Raw genomic sequence first — 18,031 nt, forward strand, 5'->3', positions numbered from 1 at the left:
AAAAAAATGGAAATGCTCAATCATAAAATGAATATGTATGATATGTGTTGTACACTTTGATCTTTTCTATGAAAAACTTAAGAGTTCACAGCCTTTTGATTTTGCAACCATTTTTCTAGGTTTCTTTAGAGAAATAGGATCATATATTTTATTTACTACTAAAATGCAAAAACTACGCAACCCCTTTCCCTTCTCTAAGGTTCTCAGCATTCCTATGCACAATATTTTAATTACATTGGGAAACTTGTCAAACAGAGAAAGTTTCCCCAAAAATAGGTGGACTTGATAGTTTTTCCAAAACTCAGCAAAAATGGAGAAAACTTGTCCAGGTAAATTTATCCAAAAACCACTTTTTCTGGAGAAAAAAGTCTTCATTTATCTCCATGTATTCTTAAAAAATAAATTTTGTTGATCTACATCAAACACATCAAAAGTTAGACAAAAAATAATGGACAAATTTGTCTCCTGCACAAATTTCTCCAAGGAAAAACTCCGTCTAAGCAATCAATTGGCCCCTAAACACCAGAGTATTCCTTCATTTCACCTTAAGTCATCTTAAAATCCTCTGGGAAAAGGTTAGTTGAAGGAATGGAAAGCACTTCTTTTGATCATTCCTATTCAGTGCTTATTGAAGAAAAGAAGAGGGTTTGTTTTAACTTTTAACTTTCTATACTTTTAATGACAAATTTTCCAATCAGAATGCCCTTGAAAGAGGCATTGCCAAAAAATCCATGATGGAAACATCAAAACATATGTTGGAATCTATCTGATCAGTCCAACTTCGGATACTATCATTACATTCAAGGACATGTCAAATTAAGTCCACATCCAATTATCGAACTTTACCTTGCTCATTTGGCAAGCAACTATTGATTACATGGTTATATTAATTCAGCTCCTTCACTTGTTAATAGATTTCATTTTCATATTGTTGATAACAAGGTTTTTTCTATTCATAACTTGTGAGGAGCAGCAGGTATTTCAGTTCTAACTGAAAAGTGCATCTTCCTCATGTTACATCTTTAGCAGTTTGATATCAGATCTATGAATTTCAGTTAATCATAGCTATAGCTTATCAACGGGAGGTAAGAGTGGGAGTAACTTGATATAGAGATTATAAATTAACAAAATGCCATATGACATGGATTTGGTAGTTAACAATTTTTGGTGGTGTAATATGAGAATCAAATGAAGCCTGTCTATACAAACTAGAGGCTATATGCTTTCCATTCTTTTTAGACATATCTATCTATTTTGTAATGCTTACCACATCATTAGATTTATTATTGATGAAAAGCAATATCCAAGTTATTCTTCATTACTCTACTATCATCTAAATAAACAACAAGTAAATCATATATAAATATAATATAGAATCTAGATTCTAGAATCTACATCCAAACCCCGGTTATCATGTCCTGCAGCAAGAAGTATGTTACCAATGGTGGAACTAATGGATTAAAAGCTGGCATGATGTAAAATATTGCATCATACTAACGCAAAATCTTTCAAGAAGTGATAGGAAGCAGAACACTGGCTTAAATAGCAGCACAAAATAAGCTATTTGCATTTCAGGACGGAAGACAAGACAATGGGAAGCCACCTGTTTGGAGAATACACGGATAAGGTTAGTAGACAACCCTTTGAATTGGTTTAACCTGATAAGTTCAAACCTGTAAGCATGGTTAGTCCACAACCAGAGAAATTTTGAGCAGCATAGATGGATAAGCAAAAGGAAATGAAAAACTTACAAATTAACGCCAAGCAATTCAAACGAAATGCATAGATGGTTGTGAAACAAGAAATGATGAAGCATGCGTACAATATGATGTTTATCCTCAGGATCAAACTTCTGATTCAGCTGCATCACAGTGTAGAGTTCAGCTAATGAAATACAAACTTTTGCAAATAACCTTAGGGTTCAAGGCAAAGAAGGCTCATACTGCATTCAGAATAGACACTTCAATAAGTGCTTGATGATAGTATGCAGGTTGGTTCTTTATTATCTTAACAGCAACAAGTCTATTACACTCTAAATGCAAGCATTTCACCACTTGCCCGAAAGCCCCTTGGCCAAGCATGTCTTTGACCACATACCTAATGCATAGCAACACAATATCAAGCAATCAATTACTTCAACATAAAGTTCCAGAAAAAAGGTTTTATGTCTATTTTGATCATTTTTAAACCAGAAACAAATATTATGCCAATTGTGTGGTGAATTTCAAATACAATGCCTTATTGCGTCTTTATTTTATTGAGATGACCAAAACAGAAATTCAGTAAAATAGAAGTAAAATGATAGGACATGGAAAAAGATGAAAGTAGAAAAACATTGAGCTAAAGAAAAATCCCTTTGTCCCAAATGTGCACATTAAGATTAGGAAGGGTAAAGATCCAAACCTTTGCTTGTTTATGGAGTTGACCAGCACCATATTTACACTCAAGATAAGATCTGAATTTTCATTATCAAAGCCATCATTCAGGACAGGTGCAGATGGATTTGTAAGGAACTGCTTCTGATAAACAGATTCAGAATACTTGAACTCGGGGTTACATATTTGATATGTCTCAACTAGGTCTTTTGTTAACCTCGCCACCAGCTACACACATAAAAAAAAAACAATTAGTAGATCATTTAGATAACTTAGTATGAAGAAGAAAAACTAAAACTATTGAGCTGAAGGAAAGTAAAAATCAAAATGGGAAGAGATAACTCATTAAGGAGATAGTACTAGAACCTAACATTTTGGCATACAAAAATTTAATGCAACTTTCTTTGAGGAAAAGGCAACCATACTCACCATCATCGATGTTTTCAAAACATCACATTTTAAAAGGTTCACACACACACACACACACACACACACACACACACACACACACACACACACATATATATATATATATATAAGGTGGTAGCAGCTAACCACTTTTCTAGCTAACCACCGTGCTAACCAGGCTTTCAAATAGTTTTTCCCGTGTATTCCTTAAATCTGACAGTACAGATGTGTTCGGCACGGTTGATTTACTAGAAAATGATACTTGGATCATGTTTTTTTTTTTCGATGAAAAACATGATCTTTTAAGCCTTAAATATTTAGGAAAATCTTAGATCGTCGATTTTTTAAACCTTACAAAAACCTACCTGCATATCAGAATCGGATGATCCAAGAGCCGATTCCTATAAAATCAAGCATGTAAAACTCATCTGTATGGTTAGATTTAAGGAAAACATAGAAAACGCCTTTGAAAGTCTGCTTAGCACGGCGGCTAGCTAGAAAAGTGGTCAGCAGCTCTCTCTCTCTCTCTCTCTCTCTCTCTCTCTATATATATATATATATATATATATATATATATATATATATATATACAGTGATGCAAACATGAGAAATGAGGTTTTCAAGATTTTATTTTTTAATTGTGTCCACATAGATGTGATCTATGTACTTGATTTTATAGGGATCATCTCTCGGAGAGTTCCATTCCAACACATGGGTGGGTCTTTATAAGGTTCGAAAAAATAACGGTCTGAAACCTTTGTAAATTTTTGAGGCTCCAAATATTATTTTTTCATCAAAAACACATGATCCGAGTGTCAATTCCTAATAAATCAACCATTCCAAACACATCTAAAGGGACAGAATCATGAAAAAAAACACCGGGAAAACTGAAAAACCCATTTAACATGTTTGCATCTCTCTCTCGCTCTCTCTCTCTCTCTCTCTCTCTCTCTCTCTCTCTCTATATATATATATATATATATATATATATATGATAGTAATTGCAACCATCGTGGGTAAGGAGCCCCCAAGTTGGAACTCATGGGATGAGGTTGATTTGAGCAAATCTGACCTCATGGATGTGTTCGGCACGATCAAAATAGTAGGAATCAACCCTTGGATCATAGTTTTTTTACTTAAAATTGTGTTTTTTTTTTTGAGGTTTGAAAATTTAGTACATTGTAAGCCGTTGATTCTTCAACCCTCATAAAAATCTGATATATACGGCAGAAAAACATGATCCAAGGGTCAGTTTCTACTAAACTTAATATGTAGATCACATCTGGAGGGACAGATATGCAAAAATACTGAAATAAAAATATTACATTTTTTCACTAGGGGGACCCACGAGGGTAGCAAACATTACCCTTTCATTTTTGTTTAATACACTTGTATAGCAAAATTTTCCCAAGATTTTTAGAAAAACCTATAATATCTCAAGAAACAGCCTCACCAACATAGCACTGAGATTGAAATACTATGCCTAGAACAACAATAGGAGCTGAGCTTTACACTTATTTTGCCATGGCTTCAATGTAAATAAGCGAACAAGATAATAAATGTGCTCATCTATTTTCTTGTTGGACATGTATGTCATTTAAGTGCAAATTCTTTCCAATGTAAGGGCAAGAAGGGCTCATATGGACCAGCCTGAAATGTGATTAAGCAGTAATGGATCCCATCATATCTTTCAGATCTCCACAGTTGGTTCTGCCCCAATTTCTTTCGAGTCAACAATGCTAAAAGAGGCTAGTTTAGTATAAATCAATTTCCAAATCCAAATCCAACAATGTATGGGGCTCACTTAGAGCTGCAAAATACAATCACAGTGTCATGATCTTGGAAGGAAATACACAATCCATATACATCTGTTGCATATATTTTCCACCTGCATAACGTGTTTAGCTTTAGTTATCTAAAATGCATTATGTTGCGACATAAACACGTGGTGGGATAAGTTCACAGTATCATGATCTTGGAAGGAAATACGCAATCCAATTGTGTGATATCATGTAACTATATATCTATTGCTTATATTTTGCAACTGCATAATGTGTTTAGCTTTAGTTATCTAAAATATATTATGTTATGTTGTAAACACATGGTGGGATAAGTTTGGTGTGAGTACTCCCACATTTGAATTATTCACTCAGCACATCTTAAGGCATTAATGCAGAAGCAGCACAACTGGGTGCTAGATTATAAATTCGAAATCTTCTTCCTGAAGGACCTTTAATTTGTTTTATCATCCATATAGAAATTAGTTATCTTTCAACCGTAAACATTTTAGTTTTTTTATGTTTAACTTGAACATTTTCTCCTAGATCCGGCAAACTGGAGGAACTTTTTGTGGAGGTGTTGGTTTCTCATTGCATGGTGGGCTTTTTGGAAAGAGAGAATCATTCAATTTGTTTTATATAAGACTGAATCAAGATAGACATTAGTTATCTTTCACCCATAAATGTTTTAGCTCTTTAAGTTTAACTTGAACATTTTCTCAAGGGCCCAGAAAATAGGAGGACAAGACCAGAGTTACCAGAAGTGCCTAGCCTAGTGGGGAAGCGCGCTTCCCCGAAGTGCATTTCGGAAGCGCGAAACGTCGCGCTTCCGAAACACGCTGGGAAGCGCCAATTTTTTTTGGGAAGCGCACTTCCCCCTCGCTTCCCCTTTTTTTCATTTTTTTTATATTTAGATTTTTATTTTTATTTTTATTTTATTTTTTTTCGCTTCCCCTCACTTCCTAGGTTGCTTCCGGTTCGATTCCTAGGTCGTTTCCGAGACGATTCTTGATTCGCTTTTAAATCGTCCCACGCTTCTCGCTTCCTAAAATTTTGAAAGTACCACGCTTCTCGCTTCCTAAACTTGTGAAAGTACCACGCTTTCCGCTTTCGCTTCCCGTATCGCTTCCTGCTTCCTCTTCCTCGACTAACAACCATGGACAAGACCGAAGCTTTTGTGGAAGTGTTGGGTTCTCACTGCATAGTGGCTGTTGAGAAAGAGAGGAACAATCACATCCTTTAGGGACTGCTTTAGAAGGTGGAGGTCATTCAGAGGATAATAAGAGCAGATGTTTTCTTGTGTACGGTTGCCCACTGGACAGGAACTAACTTTAATTGGCTGGGCGTCCATTCTGTTATAATCTGAATAATCTTCTTATCAGGCTGGGTGACTCCTTTTTGCGATCCGACTAAATGACTCCTGCTGCGATACGACTAAACATTATGTATACTGAACAGTATTATAATAATAAAACTTTTCCTTCTCAAAAAAAACTTGGAAAATTTCTAGTATCAAATTAAATATATATATATATAGACTGCTACAGACGATTGTACATACAAAACACCATCTTTTTCTTACGTTTTCTCCACCTTTTTTTTTATATCTAACCTTATAGATGTGATCTACATAGTTTCTTTTGTAGAAAACAGGGTTTGGATCATGGTTTTGCAACATGCAAGCTCATTTTCAAAGGGCTTCACAAATCAATGGGCAACAATATACCAAGATCTCATGTCTCAAAAAATCATATTTTTAAGTTAGAAAAGAGGATCCAGAGTGTGATTCCTACCAAACAAACATGTTGAACACATCTATGGGGTTAGATTGAGTGGATACAACTTGCACCTAAGTCTTCCAACTAGATTGTAGCACAGTAGACAGCAACACACACACACACACACACTGTAATAACCACGATTTTTTTTAAAACTTATGTGATTTGGGCCTGGGATCCAAGTCGCGGATCCGGGACCCATAAAGGGGTCTTTATATATATATTTATCTCGTAAAACATATATGCACTTACATAAGTGCAAAAATTTTAATTAGGCGAATTATTCAAGAGATAACTACGTATTTAATGTATATATGGGCTTGGGATCCACATTTCGGATCCAATACCCATATAGGATCCATATGGATATAGGTAAAATACCCTATATATTCATATACAAAATTAAATATATATAAAAATATATATTATATGAGTAATTTTAGGGGATCCACAATTGGATCCATGTGGATCCAATCTGTGGATCCATACCAAATGGGAGGCAAGGGTCCAAAGTTGCGGTAGGGTTTGGATTTCGAGCCGCAGGTCGCAGACCCGGACCCGACCCTCTCGATTAAAAGGGGGGAAGGTTGGGTTTTATTAAGGCAACCCGATAAGGGTTGCCCGATATTGTTAGCAGGCGAACCCTAACCCCGATCACGATCAAGAAAGGGGCAGGGGGGGGGGGGGGGTTACGCAGGGCGTAACCGATCTCCCCCCATCTCGGCATGGAGGGGGGGGGGGTGACTTGGCCAATAAAAGGGAGTGGAGAGGGGGCCCTTTTCACTCGTCCCTCTCTCTTTCTGTCTGTGTGCGTGCGCCGGAGGGTAGAAGGTCGCCGGCGAGCTACAGCAACCCACACCCACCATCGTCGACCTCCAGCGAGCTCCCTGTCACGGCAGCAGCAAGGAGCAACCCCAACCGGCCCTACCCACGCGACTGCAGCCTTCAATCGCCAGAAAGATCGCCGGAAAAACTTAAAAAGGTACGGGTTTTTCTTTTGGGTTAAGTGAGGAAAACGAACATGGATTCGATTTCCATGAAGTATTTTAGGGTGGAAGCATGTGGGTGAGTAAATCCAAGCATTTATTCTAGGATCCATGGATGAAATCCATGTGTATTCATTTTTTTTATGCTATTGCGGAATAATAATCGTGTAGTGGTGTTTTTACATTAAAACAGAAGGTTTGATCCATAAAAATAAAAATAAATTGACTTTCTTATGTATGTGCAGGCTAGTAGTTCTGATCCTTATGAAAAACCCATATTAGGGATTATTAATGCTTGTAAATCTGGAAATAAAGCCAAAAACATGGGCGAACGTAAGTTATGAACTTTATAAACCTAAGTATGTTTGAGTTATGCAAGCATAGCTGCTGTTCTGCAAATTTTTGGGATTTTGGTATGCTGTCAGCAATAATAGAAAAAAAAAACAGAGTTAATAAATTTTTATGAATAGGGCCCAGGTATGAAGTCGGCTGGGCTGTGTACTAGACCCAGCCAACTGGGTCGGCTGGGTGGGTCTGGCGGTGTGCTAGACCCAGTTGTGGCTGAGGCAGTTGTTCAAAATTTTAATATACATGTGGTGTTTCCTAAATTTCCAGATTTCATTAACTGGGTGTATTTCAAAGCATGTAATTAAATTGATTTCGAACTTTTGGTTATGGCTATATATACTGACGGGGAATTTTGGGGGGGTTTAATAAAGTTTACTCCAAATTTATTATAGCAATCTGAATCAGTTATTTGAACCTGATTTGTTAGAACGAATCGAGATTTCATCCATTTTAAACTCTGATATGTCTTGGTTAACTAAATAATGTATTGAAATTTTGTTTTTTAGTTTAGAAACTGTTAAAGCTTATTCATTTTAGACATTTAATTAAACCTGAAGCTAATAGGGGCTGAGCCTGGTGGTTGTGGAGCCTCAGCCGAGTGCATTAGGCTGGGCATTTTCGGCCTTAGCCCCAGCTGATTACATGTCGGCTGGACAATGATTTTTGGGCTCGGTGTGTCTTCATTTTGGGTTGGGTGCAGTTAACATATTGCTTTTGTTGTAATGGGTATGGCAGGCTGCACTGTTACGGAGGAAATTGTCTAATAGGAATAGTCCTTGCGTTGGATCGAATCTGAAACAAAAGACCCACTTAGCATGCAAATTCCAGAATTTGCTTTCTTGTATTAAACCAGCCATCTACAGGCTAAAGAATGGATTATTGTTCAGATGCATTTACTTGACATAATATGTTGAATTAAATTAATATCACAAGGCTGCATCTTATGCATGTGTGTACATTGCATCATGGTTCACTTGGTTATTTGAGAAGATTCATGAATAGAGGCATTTAATTGGCATGATTATGTGATCACATGCATATGAAGCTTAGAGTTCATAACTCAAAAGTTTGCATACACAAATATGCATCGCGAAACATGGGAAGTGAATGCTTGTTCTAAATTATTGTTGTAAGAGAGTGTACTTGTGCATAGACCCATATGGAATTTAGATGCTTTTGCAGGGTCAAAATGGCATGGTTGTTCGTATGTTTTAATTTGATCGATTCATGAATGAACTCTTGCATTTGACATGAGTATGTGCATGTCATGAAAACATGCATATAACGTGGGTGTGTGAATTTATGCGTATGCTATGAAATTTTTGCTTCATACACAACTTGCATACATAATGCGCATTGAAAAGCATGTGAAAAGAATGCATAAATGGCATACTCTTTATGATTTTTGCTTATGAATGTAGTAATGATCAAATTGGATCATTAGGGGTTGGGTGAGCCTCGAGAACCAGTTGTTCTCTGTTTTAGTTATTTTGATACATTGCAACAAATCAAATGTGATATTATTGTTTTACCGCACTGTTCTATGTTGTCACGAGCTGTGGACCCGTGAAAAGCTTAGCATGCTGATGTGCAAGCTTATATTATTAATTCTGCATGTAAATTTGCAAATGTAAGAGAGATGAATTAATAACCAGATAAAAGAGAATAAAGAACAGTGTAATTCACTTTCTCCTTGATGTCCCTGCTTTGGCGTGGGAATCTTGGATGTTGCGGTTTGGGGAAAACCGTGAGGATACAAAAACTCCGTGTGCGTTGTTGCCCCTGAACCCGATATTGAGGTTCTTCTCCTGACCACGGTTTTAGGGAGAGTCCGCCACTATTCCTGAGGGTGGTGTGTTTTGACACAACTGTTGTTGTTTGGTATACCAAGAAAGTGGCTCCAGTGGATGTTGTTTTCCCTGGTGTCCCCGATTTTGGATGTTGTTTTCCAAGGTTCCGATGGATGGTGTTATTTCCTGATATCGGTCGAGGGCTAAGTTTGGAACCCGGTAATAAAATACAAATTGTGTGTGAAGTTACCCCGGAAACCCTACTTGACCTCGGGGATTGTACCCGTTTGGTGTATCCGCGGGCAATGATAAGTTAAAAATAGTAACTTAAGGATTGTGTGCATTTAATAGGTCATGCATATGGAAAGAGGGGATCTTAAATGAAAGATAATAAGGGTCCATGCATCGCACATAAATCATGCATATTCTTGCTATGCATGTTTACCTATTCACTTGGTTGTTTATGTTGATCATTGCATGATGTTGATCTCTTTTGCATTTAATTGCCCTATTGATTAAATTGTGATCAATGTTACTTATTTCGTGTTCCCTCATGCTTAATGTTTAGTTTAATTCTGTATGAATGGTTAATTGTCTTATAAATTGATTACAACTGTATTCCTCAAAATATTATATGGATCTTATTTATGTTCTTTTTCTTATTTGATTCATTAGAGAAACCTGTACGCAGAATTCTTCGGATTTCTGACCCTCTTCTTTTATTGGTTTTTCCCAGATACAGGTGATCAGTGAAACTGACTCGCTCTGAAGAGACACGAGGGTCACATTTGCTTCAGATTGCTTCACTTACGGACATAGTGGCTCTACTGTTATTTTCTTTTAGTTCTTTATATTTTCTGCAAGTTGTTATTTCACTTTTAACATTGAATATGAGACTCTTATTGATTAATGAATAAAAAAGTTCAGTTGGTTGGTTATGAATAATAAATGTAAGTTTGTTTGTGGTGTGTAGTTATCCAACTGAAATTGGAACTGTAAGGACCCCAGGTCTCTGGGAAGTTTTCCGCAACTCTTAGAAAAAAAAATTCTGCATTTTCAAAGGGGATGAGTTGGGGTCGTTACACACACATGTATGCATGTATGTAAGTATGCACATATGAATGCATGTTAGTTATCATCATGATTTCTGAAAGCTCATAATAATAGAGACTAAAGACTTCTTTTTCTTTGTTATTCAATGGTATGTGTAACTTATCACACTCTGTAACCTAGTTGTTCAAGTTGTGCTTTATTTTTAGTTATAATTTTATATATGGTTTAGTTTGTCACTTTCTTGAAATTGTGTGCATATCCCTATGAAACATGTTCTTAATTGTTGTAGGACTATGTTCTTTCAAACAAAAAATTGTTGTAGGACTATGAATTATGGTTTCCGTATTGTTGATATCATATAAATATAAATATATATGTAGATATATATATATATATATAGCTTTTTGTTATATGTTTTTTTGCCTCTTTAGGATCAAATCATTTTTTTCACTTTCTTTGAAAATTTGTGCTGGGCTATGTTATGGCTGCATAAGATGGGTACTTCTAGAATGCTAACATACCCATGTTGACAATGCAATACAAGTACTTGGACAGTGATGCAGTGGGGAGGGTCAGCTGCGAAGCACCTGCTTGGCACGACCCTCACGATCGTGCGATGTGCGGTAATAAGAGGAAAAGCCACCAAAAAATGTGGGTGCTGTTTTGTTTTGTTTTATTTCAATGGAACGTCAACTAAACAAATGATGAAACAGTTGGAAAGGAAGAAATAAAAGGACGTGAATGAAAACCAAGCCAAACAAAATAAGGAATAAAAGAATATCAAAAGGCAAAAACTGTTGAAGGAAGGCTGCTGCAATCTTCAATGATCTCCCTCACGTAACCCTAGGAAAGGGTTTTTAAAGGTTGTGAGTGGACCCGGGTCTCGGATCCAGCCCTGGATCCGAGTCGTGATCCGGGTCGCCTTCTCGTTGAGGCTGGACTTGAGACGCTCGGGCCCGGGCTCGTCTGGAGTAGGTATGCAGGGGTGCCTCATCCCTGCGCCATGGTACCACGATCTGGGTCGGATCCCCTGCATGGGTTTGATCTTCAATCCCCTCGCGCAAATTCGGTTCCCTGCCTGGGGCAGGCTGTATGGATCTGGGTCGATCCTGCTCTGCATCATTCTCCCCTGGTTGGGAAGAAGTCGGCTCTGACGACTTGTTGTCTCCACAATAAGCATATAGATCAGACACATTGAAGATAGGCGAAATGTGTCAATCCTGAGGCAGTTCAAGGAGGTAGGCATTCGGACCCAATGGTTGAAGGATCTTAAAAGGGTCATATTTCTTAGGGCTCAACTTGCCATAAGTACCAACTGGAAAACGCTCAGGACGCAGGTAAACCCAGACTAGCTGACCGACTTGAAACTGGACATCACGACGACCCTAGTCTACTAAAGCCTTGTAGGCTTCATAGCTTTCAACAAGTTTGGCTCGGACCTGTCGGTGGATATCACGCATATACTCAATGGCATCAAATGCGTCTGGGGCTGGATCTGGGAGACATGATACAGGTGCTAGGTCTACTACATGGGTGGGTGACCGACCATAAATCACTTGAAAATGAGACTTGCCTGTGGACCGGTTGATGGAGCTGTTATATGCGAACTCGGCTTGAGGCAATACTAGGTCCCAAGTTTTGACATTTTCCCCCACTAGACTCCATAGCAAGTTCCCTAGGGTGCGATTCACAACTTCGGTTTGGCCATCGGTTTGTGTGTGGTACGCACTACTGAACTAGAGCTTGGTTTTCAATAAGGCCCATAACGATTTCCAGAAATGACTCATAAAGCGCGTATCACGAGTGATCGTGTGGGGCAATCCATGAAAGCGGGCCACGTCCTTGAAGTAGTATGAAGCTACTAACGAGGCGTCGATAGTTCGCTTACACGGGACAAAGATAGCCATCTTGGAAAATCGGTCAACCACAACTAAAATGGAATCAAAACGATGCGGGGTTTTGGGAAGACCTACAATAAAATCCACGAACACATGTTCCCATGGCCGTTCAGGGATGGGTAAAGGAGTATACAAACCACTGTTCTGGCGTCAACCCTTGGACACTTGACACACTCGACAACTTTGGACAAACTTGACATCTTTGCGCATTTTGAACCAAAAATAGCGTTCATCTAACAGAGCGAACGTCTTATCATGTCCAAAATGCCCAGCTAGTCTCCCTTCATGTAATTCGAAAATCAACTGGAGTCTAAGAGAGAATGCAAGCACACATAACTTATTACCTCAAAAAAGGTAACCGTTATGTATATTAAAACGTGGGTCAACTGTGCTATCAGAGGAGATGCACCCTTCCCAGACCTGCTGGAAATCAGGATCCGTCGGGTACAACTCCTTGCACAGCTCGAACCCAATGACCTGCACTGACATAGTCATCAAAAGGTTGTTCTTCCTGCTAAGAGCGTCAGCTACCTTGTTCAGAGTACCAGATTGATGGTGAATCGTGAAGGTGTATTCTTGCAAGAAACTGACCCACTTGGCATGACGAGCACTCAACTTCTTTTGACTATTCAGATACTTCAATACCTCATGATCCGTGTACAAGACAAACTCCTTATAAATAAGATAATGCCTCCAATAACGAAGGGCTTGTACCACGGCATAAAACTCAACATCATAAGTGGAGTACTGGCACCTGGCTTGAGTCATTTTTTCACTAAAGAAAGCAATGGGTCTGCGGTTCTGACTCAAGATTGCACAAATTCCCACTTTAGAGGCATCACACTCAACCTCAAAGACTGCGCTAAAATCAAGAAGGGCTAAGATAGGGGCACTAGTCATTTTCTCTTTGATGAGCGTAAAGGCCTTTCCCGCAGTAGGCGTCCAATGGAAACTAGTACCCTTTAGGCACTCTGTGACGAGGGCCATGAGAGTGCTAAAGATTCTCACAAAACGTCGATAAAAAGTGGCTAACCAGTGAAAACTACGAATCTCTCCTATAGTCTTTGGGGTAGGACAATCTACGATCGCACGAACTTTCGCAGGATCTACCTTAACTCCATCAGACGACACAATAGAACCTAAGAACACGACACTTGACGTCATAAACTCACACTTTTTGGCATTGACATACAATTTTTCCCTCCTTAAAATCTCTAAGACTTGACGCAGATGACTCAAATGATCAGACAAAGATGAACTATAAATTAAAATATCATCAAAGTAAACAATGACAAACTTCCTTATACAAAGACGCAACACTTGGGTCATCATGTTCATGAAAGTACTCGGGGCATTTGATAACCCAAATGACATGACTAACCACTCATACAATCCATCACGTGTCTTGAATGCCGACTTTCACTCATCCCCCTCCCGGATACGGATTTGGTGGTACCCACTTTTTAAATCAATTTTGGAGAAAATAAAGGCATCAGCCAACATGTCAAACATATCGTCCAAACGAGGGATGGGAAAACGGTATTTGACAGTGATGCGATTGATCGCTCAACTATCTACACACATGCGCATGGACCCATCTTTCTTGGGGGTGGGCAGGGCGGGTACTGTGCATGGGCTCACACTCTCGCGGATAAATCCCTTTTGCAGTAACTCCTGGACCTGCCTCAACAACTCAGCATGCTCGGATGGGTTCATGTGATACGCGGGGAGGTTAGGGAGACTCGACCCTGGAACAAAATCAATCGCATGTTGTACCACTCGCGTGCCGACTGGAAGGTCGTCTGGCATAATGTCGAGAAACTCCTCGATAAGGGGCGCGATGTCCGCGGGAACGGGTAGAGGCGTACTCATCGACGACTTAGCCACCAAGGCATAACAATAACCTTCCTCCCAACAATGACTCAAGAAAGACCGGTAGGATAGACCTGCGAGCCGGGAAACTCGCTCAGGCTTATCCACTGTGAGAAAATCGGTCTCCTTGATGGGGAAAAGGACTATCTTATGGCCCTTAAAAACAAAGGATTACGTGTTCCTACGTCCATCATGAATAGTCTTGCGGTCAAACTGCCAGGGACGTCCCAAAAGGATGTGACATGCGTTCATAGGGGCTACATCACACCACACCCCATCGTGGTAATGCTCTCTCATGGAGAACCGAACTAGACAACGTTGGGTGATAGGGACCTCGTTTCCTTTCTTGAACCATGCCATCTTATAAGGTTGGGACAATTTTTCCGTTTTTAAGTTAAAGGTGGACACGACACTCTCGGACACCATATTCTCACAAGCACCAGTGTCGATAATAACGTCACATGTGTGACCCTCACAGTCACCAGGTTCTAAAAATGTTGTTCCGCAACCATTTTGCAGGGGTCGACTCTCGGGGTGCGGTCAAAACATGATGAATGGATAATAAGTTTTCGACGTTGTCGTCAAACTCTACAACTTCCCTCTCGTCATCTCTTTCAACAAATGACTCGCCCCCGCTTTCACTATCTGACGCTGACTCAACAATACCCTCGGCGAAATGGGTGTTCTTGCTCATGGTGGGGCATTTGGACGTAATATGGCCTAACTCCTGACACCTAAAACAATGAATGGTAGACTCACTAGGCTTGGCTTTGGATCTGGTATGGTATGCGGGTCTGGTTTAGTCAAGTTTGCTAGGCTTTACTCTAGGTGTGGACTTGGAATCTTCCTTCCTAGGGGAGCTTGCTCCCCTGGTTGGGAAATTCGACTTTGGTCGACTAGACTGGTCACTACGGGAGGTCCTATATTCCTGCCTCCTTTTCAGCTTTTCCTCCACATTCATGGCATAACTACTTGCCTGATCTAATAAATCGTCTCTGATACAATTAAAATCGTCAGAAATAGCAGGACGGAAACCATAAATATACCTCATGACCTGCTGGTGGGCGGTCTCCTCGATCTGCACTCACAGGGATAGACGATGGAACTCAGCAGTGTACTCTGCCACGGTACAGGTACCTTGACGCAGGATCAGGTACTCCTTGTAGGCTCTCTCAACGTGATCTGACGGCACGAACTTGGACTGCATCAACCTCTGTATCTTCTCCCATGTCTGCACGCGCTCTAGTCCTTGCTGCTCCCTCGACCTCTGCAACTCAACCCAGCATGCTTGTGCTAGGCCCCTCAACCGGGTGGACGCTAGAGAAACACGACGGTGCTCAACTACAGTGTGGTAGTCGAAGAAAAACTGAACGACATAGGCCCAGTCGAAGAACTGCTCCGCATCGAATCGTCCTGCGAACTCCGGAAGGTCTAGCTTCACCCCGTAGGTGGAGGGATGCTATGGCGCTCTCTGCTGACGGGTCTCCACTATTCTTGCAGGATACTCGTTCCAAAATGTGTCATCATCCAACACTGCTTCATCACCCTCTTCACGGTACTACTCACCTGGATGCTGGTGCTGACAAACTCCAATGACGTGTGGTCAGCGCTCTGGTCGCACTGGTCCCTGCTGGTTCTGTCTCGGTCTGGCTTGCCCGTGGGCGAGAGCCATTTGTGGCCGGCATTGTGGCACCGGTATGACAGGAGGTCCTACAAAAGGTGGACGGACTTGCCGGGTATCGGGCTCTAGGTGGGTAGGAACAGGATAACATGGGTCTAGGTTATGGGTTGGATTAGGGTAGAGATAGTGGATCGGGTATGATACGGGGTTCTGGATCGGGGATGGGTTGGTTCATGTTTGGGTTTTGGTAAGGGTATTTGATGCAAAGCAGGTCCGGAACGTCCCAGACGTCACAGACCCAACAGCAGTATGAAGACGATCCAGGTCCCAGACTGGACCCGAGACCCGGATCCACCAACAGCTATAAAAACCCTCTCCTAGGGTTGCGTGCGCAGCTTTGAAGTTTCAAAATACGTCATTTACTATTGCCTTCCTGCAGTTTTTTTTCTTTATTTTTGATTTCTTCTCTGTCACGTCAGTTTTGGAGCAGTCTTTATTGCTTGTTTATTTCTTTATCCCTTTTCAGTCATTTTGTTTAATCTCTGTTAAGCACTGTTTCCTTTTCATGCTATATTGAACTGTTATTGAAATAAAGCCAACCACGGTTCAGCCAACGGTGGTTTTTTTGTTAGCATTTGTAGCATATTGCATGACTGCATCAGTTGTGAATCTCATCTTTGCAGCACCAACGTTCATCGTTACCAGCAACCTTCGTTGTGTTACGTGCAACCCGATCTCCTCACTGCATCATGTCGGCACCCATTAACGTGGGTTGTGTGCTGACCGAGTAGCATCAACGTCAACCCCATTAGCGTCTCAGCGTCGACCCCTTTCGCTGCACCAAAAGCGCGTCAACACCGGTACCCATTACGTGAAACCGAGCCTTTCATTGCTTCACGTTGTTTTTGCGTTATTATATGTTGCACGACTGCGCATTGAAAGGAGCAGCCACCGGCAGCCTGTTAACGGGACGACACTGATTCCTTCACTGCACCAACGTCCCTCATGTTGGTACTCATCAAAGCTAAGGTTGCGGTTCTCTCGCTGCATCAAAATGGTATCAGAGCCCAGCCCCTCTTCCTTGGTCAATGGCATGTCGCAAGAAGCGAGGGACGATCCTACGAGCGGGAAGGCGTGAGAGGAGACCGACAACGAAAATCCGATGATGCAGATTATGGACATGTTGACAAAGATCCAAGAAGATCTGCTATGCCTAGACAAGGATGTAGCCGAACTGTCAAAACATATGGATGGACTTGAAGATCGGCTTGTGGTCCTCGAGTCGTCGGGGAAGGCGCACGCAACGTCCACGTTGAAAACGAGTGGTGGATTGGGCGTCAATGTTGTTGGCCTCCCGAGTGCGACGGCGATCGAACCAGTCCAACCGAACGTCCGACAAGCTGCCATGCAACCGAATGACATTCAGGCGGGCCTACACAGGGATGTCGACTGCGCGACCATCCAGCAGATGGTGTCATATCCATCATGGTTTCTTGATGCATTCAATTATGCCATTGCAACAAATATGGATGTCTTAAATTTGCGTATTGGTAGACCTGATTACTTAGACCTTCCATTTGTCGAAACAGTTTGGGAGTTGACAGCAAATAATATTATTATGGTTTCGACAATTGAGAATGACAGGCCTCTTTACGGAACATTAAACATTCCAGCAATAATTGATCTTTTGAAGCCGTTTGGGGTTGCTTTTGGGAACAAGATCCTGAACGGGGATTTCTCTATGGACGGTGAGCAGCGCCACTATGCATCCGGGACAGATATAGTGAAGTTTCCAGAAGGTGGTCCAGTTTTTGGTAAGCATGCTTGTATCGTTGGTATTTTAGTGCTTCAAAACCAATCTACAGGCTTTGATTTGTAGACGTCCAGGAATATCGATACATGTTGCCTATCTTCAGTGTTTGATTTATATGCTTACTGAGGAGACACCAAGTCGTCAGAGCCAACTTCTTCCCAACCAGGGGAGAATGATGCAGAGCAGGTCCGAAATGTCCCAGACGTCACAGACCCAACAGCAGTATAAAGACGATCCGGGTCCCAGACTGGACCCGAGACCCGGATCCACCAGCAGCTATAAAAATCCTCTCCTAGGGTTGCGTGTGACAA

The 18,031-nt window shown here is 40.7% G+C and overlaps 1 protein-coding gene across 6 annotated transcripts in view; it reads right to left on the reverse strand.

The window, feature by feature from the left end:
• LOC149822499 (dual specificity protein kinase YAK1 homolog) overlaps positions 1 to 18,031 on the reverse strand; it is a 58,076-nt gene that overhangs the window by 33,568 nt on the left and 6,477 nt on the right. For 5 of the 6 annotated variants that reach the window (XM_089981583.1, XM_089981581.1, XM_089981580.1 and 2 more), the window contains exons 2-5: positions 2,404 to 2,603; positions 1,944 to 2,097; positions 1,752 to 1,861; positions 1,604 to 1,673 (exon numbers count right to left, since the gene is read on the reverse strand). In XM_089981583.1, coding sequence (XP_089837709.1) covers positions 1,604 to 1,673; positions 1,752 to 1,861; positions 1,944 to 2,097; positions 2,404 to 2,603 — 534 coding nt within the window. The remainder of the gene's footprint in view (positions 1 to 1,603; positions 1,674 to 1,751; positions 1,862 to 1,943; positions 2,098 to 2,403; positions 2,604 to 18,031) is intronic. The other variant, XM_089981584.1, reaches the window with a different exon arrangement.

The sequence above is a fragment of the Nuphar pumila genome, chromosome 11 (genome assembly GCF_984573655.1).
Source record: "Nuphar pumila chromosome 11, dmNupPumi1.hap1.1, whole genome shotgun sequence".
In the NCBI taxonomy this organism is placed as follows: Eukaryota; Viridiplantae; Streptophyta; class Magnoliopsida; order Nymphaeales; family Nymphaeaceae; genus Nuphar; species Nuphar pumila.